Source organism: Opisthorchis viverrini (assembly GCF_000715545.1).
Source record: "Opisthorchis viverrini unplaced genomic scaffold opera_v5_106, whole genome shotgun sequence".
NCBI classification, from domain to species: Eukaryota; Metazoa; Platyhelminthes; class Trematoda; order Opisthorchiida; family Opisthorchiidae; genus Opisthorchis; species Opisthorchis viverrini.
The window spans coordinates 1,057,960-1,061,817 of NW_008751768.1; the positions used below are offsets into that span (position 1 = coordinate 1,057,960).

The following is a 3,858-nucleotide window of genomic DNA, read 5'->3' on the forward strand; positions in this document are numbered from 1 at the left end:
GTCCGGAAGTCTGAGAATACAAAGAACGTATTATGTTTGCAAACTTCCGGGGCATTCCTTGGTGGGCAAGCGTCTCAAGAAGAACAGACCGATCAACCGATTCGAATGCGCCTCGGAAATCCAAGAATACTAGAATTGTGGGTCGCTTATACGTATGGCGTTGTTCTAGCACGTGACGCAGTGTGAAGATTTGGTCAACACAACCCCTACCAGGCCGGAACCCGCTTGGCGACGAAACACAATTGACGCCAACAGTCTCGTTACAACCGGGGTCAAGCTGATCCCCCTGTGGTTACCACACTCACTACGCGCCCCCTTTTTGACAATGGGCATTATCACCGATTCTCCCCAGTTGTCTGGGACAGACTCCTTTTCCAAAATGCAAGCAAACAGATCTGACAAGCGCTGACTGAGGACTTCACCCCCGTCTTTGAACAGTGCGGGTGGAAGGCCGGACCGACCGTCCACCTGTATTTGTTTCTTCACAATGAGGTTTTGAATTATGATTGTATGGCAGCAAAGCATCAATCTTATACACGTCATGCTGTACAGTGCGGGTGGAAGGTCATCCGGACCGTCCACCTGTATTTGTTTCTTCACAATGAGGTTTTGAATTATGATTGTATGGCAGCAAAGCATCAATCTTATACACAGACGTCATGCTGTCGACAATGTTGATGATGACTAGCCGGATGTCTTTCAGATGCACGCAACCGAAGGCAAACTTAAAAAAAATAAACCGATGGGATTATATGACCCCCTGATTTTATATTTCGGTTTGGCTGATGACGAATGAAGGCGCCAAATATCTGCGTGGGGAAAACATTAACAACCGTGGATTACTTAATCGTACAGCTGTCACGCGAAGAACTCCGATAATGTATCATATGTCCGCTGATATCAAATGTGGGTAACCTACGACCCACAAATGGTTAGTGGCGTCACCAGTGCAAAGTTCTAGACGGCTCTTACAGCTGTTGTTATGGCTAATCTGGAATAACAAGCCCTAACGAATCATCATCATCATCATCGACAGCACTATCGAAGCCCTAAGGAATGCATGCAGATTACTCTTGAGAATATCGTATTCCATAGAGGCAACGACCAACAATAGAAAAAATATGACCCTGACCGTCCAGGTACTAAATATATGAAAATCGTCGACAAGATCCTAAGATACACAAAAACTCGCTTAAGAGTTTGATTTATTTCAGACCACACAAACAGAGAGAACGTCATCAAATCAACCACGTTTGGATTGTAACCGAACTGCAGATCACTGGAAGCAGTGATACCGAAGGCACAGTGGAGGACGCAAACAGAAGATGGTCTACTCACAGAGATTAAGACAGTTTAACCATTCGACTAGGCGAAGATTAAAATATTTTGTTGATTGTCGGGAAGAACTATGGGGACTTGCTGAAAAGCCACACAATTAAACGACCTAAGGAATGAAAGACTGCCGAAAATTTAGATGGGGAATGTTAACACAACAGGTAACAGTCGTTCAGTCATTTCAATTCATCAGCTATGAACGATGGACCAAGAGTACGCTGGTTCAAGCTATCACAGCTTCGATCACTCGAAAATGGGTCAGCATGAGATACTTTGACTTTGGATGTTACGCATCGACGCACGAACGCCACTGACCGTGTGAATCAGTCATGTGTGCCAGCGTCATCAAGTATTACTCAGTTCAGTTACGGGTTCCGGATCCAGGAGTCAGCAGTTGTACACCAGCTTAAGTTTACCGGTTTGTATTTATTACTCCGTTCCCAGGTCACAGACTGTCCACCTCTCAGTCGCTTCTATCCATCACAGGACTGAGCGGAAAGAGCTCTACGAAGCAGATGGTCCTCCGACGAGACGTTCCAGCAAAACAGCCGGACTCAGATCACAATTCGACCGTCAACATCTGGAGAGATTCAGTGTGGGATAAAAAATATCTGAAACTTATATTGGACAATCCAGAGTTCCCGAGCATCGACTTAGGGGGCGGAATAACTGTGGTCAGAACGAGAATTTGCTGATCGGAAGGCCCGTGGTTCGAACCCGACATCTGCATCCCGATCTTTCCTATCTAGGCTTGGGCAACCTAGCAGTAGCCCAGCACTCGCGCTTCCATCAGGTAATATGGCGACGACTATGATAATTATGATTATTATTAATGACTTAGAACGGCAGGCTGATGCACCATCCATTTGGAGTCCAGGTGCCTTTAACTAAGCCCATTAGTTCGTTCCCAGACTTGCGTTTTGAAACAGAGCGACCGCACCTGCAACACATGACTAGTTCGTATGCTCCTTTATGCAACTACGTGTAAGCTTCCAGAGCAATTTAGGGGAATGGTCCTATGATTTCAAGGGATTTTCGCTGCTTGCAAGTATTATACGGATGTTCTCACTCCTCTGGTCCATGAACGTGCTCTTCAGTGAACTATCTACTAGCTACTTGGGAACGGTAATTTATACACTCCGTCAGAGCCCTCAGGGTTTTCGTCCGTTTGGTCCCTTTGCCATGTACAGCTAGTTTTGGTTTTGGTTTGGTTTCAGCTCAGCTTTGGTTTCAGTCGACCAAGCAGAGAGTGAGGTTGCCCATGCGCAGTCTTCCTATTCACCAGCATAAGTTGCGCATCTCAGTGGGTCGTGCTGAATTTCCGTACAAATTACTCAGGATCTTAAGTATCAATAAAAATGAGGGAACCATCCGGTCAGTATTCCGGAAGTGGATTTGGACAGATGATTGGACTCCATGCATTTTCCACACGAAATTAACACAATGAGATTCAGGGGTGTACATGAGTGCTTCATGGACAAGGCACACAAAAAGATGGCTGGGTCCATCATGAAATCCTCCCCGGGTATACTTGTACGATTGTCAGCGGCTAGTACTAATTTGCCTAATGAAATCCACAGACCAAACGCCAGTCTCACGGTGGGATTTAACGGACATCTCGGTGACAGGTATGGCCTCTTCCCTCTACCACGAAACCAATTGTGGACCAGTGCACCAGACAAAGTTAGAAAGTTTGCGGCGATACCTTTTTAGTGGCTAGTATGTCAAAAGGGTTGAGTGTACACACCCTGTGCCTGAATGAAAGAATATGTAAGATTCAAATTAAATAAACTGACGAATTGCTCTAATTCTTCCCTGATATCACGAAAGAAAGCTGGCACCAGTACCAGCATTTACAAATGCGTGCGTGGCGGGGCCACATAGGCCATCGAACTAGAGGTATCCAAACTTACCGGTGTCTGTTTCGGGCATTTTGATCAAGCAGGGCGGTGCGATTGAATTGCGGCCTTCAAAATGAGTCACCGGCTGAGTTAAACAATAGGTTTCATTCTTTTCGAAGATCCCGAGGAGTTGTAGCTGGCGCCGCTCATCCTTCAGTCACGGGATCCACAGCACACGGTCACACGTATTGACTGGCTCCTCGAGCAACGACTTATCAGATGTAGGTTTCACTAATCGAGAGAAGTTTGTTCTTCCACCGAGTTACCCATAGGTTGTTGGCAGTGTGAGGATATTTAGACATTTTTTTGTGGAGACATCCTGTCTAAGTGCTGATCAGCCACTAGTGGCCAAACAGTAAAGCGTTCAAAATGCTAACCAGGAGGTCGCGAGTTTGAGCTTCTCCGGAGTTTCGCGAGATGCGCACTCCTCACCCTCGGAGGAAGCAGAGGCAGTGTTGAAATGCTTGTACACAAACTGCCTCAGCCTTTTCAACAAACTCGGCGATGTTAAACAGTCAGCTTGCCTTGAAAAACTGTCCATAATCGCACTCACAGAGACCTGGCTCACACCAGATGTCTCTGACGCGGAGATCTCGATAGACGGTTACTTTATTTTTCGAGC

At 46.2% G+C, this 3,858-nt stretch overlaps 2 protein-coding genes across 2 annotated transcripts in view; one reads left to right on the plus strand and one right to left on the minus strand.

Annotated features, from left to right (window-relative positions):
* T265_05767 (hypothetical protein) overlaps positions 1-3,538 on the minus strand; it is a gene marked incomplete at both ends in the record, with an annotated part of 22,017 nt that extends 18,479 nt beyond the window's left edge. The window contains 2 exons of the mRNA XM_009170847.1: positions 3,249-3,387; positions 3,503-3,538. Coding sequence (XP_009169111.1) covers positions 3,249-3,387; positions 3,503-3,538 — 175 coding nt within the window. The remainder of the gene's footprint in view (positions 1-3,248; positions 3,388-3,502) is intronic.
* Positions 3,539-3,597: 59 nt separating this feature from the next.
* Positions 3,598-3,858, plus strand: part of T265_13856 (hypothetical protein) — a gene marked incomplete at both ends in the record, with an annotated part of 2,665 nt that continues 2,404 nt past the window's right edge. Inside the window, one exon of the mRNA XM_009170869.1 lies at positions 3,598-3,839. Coding sequence (XP_009169133.1) covers positions 3,599-3,839 — 241 coding nt within the window. The remainder of the gene's footprint in view (positions 3,840-3,858) is intronic.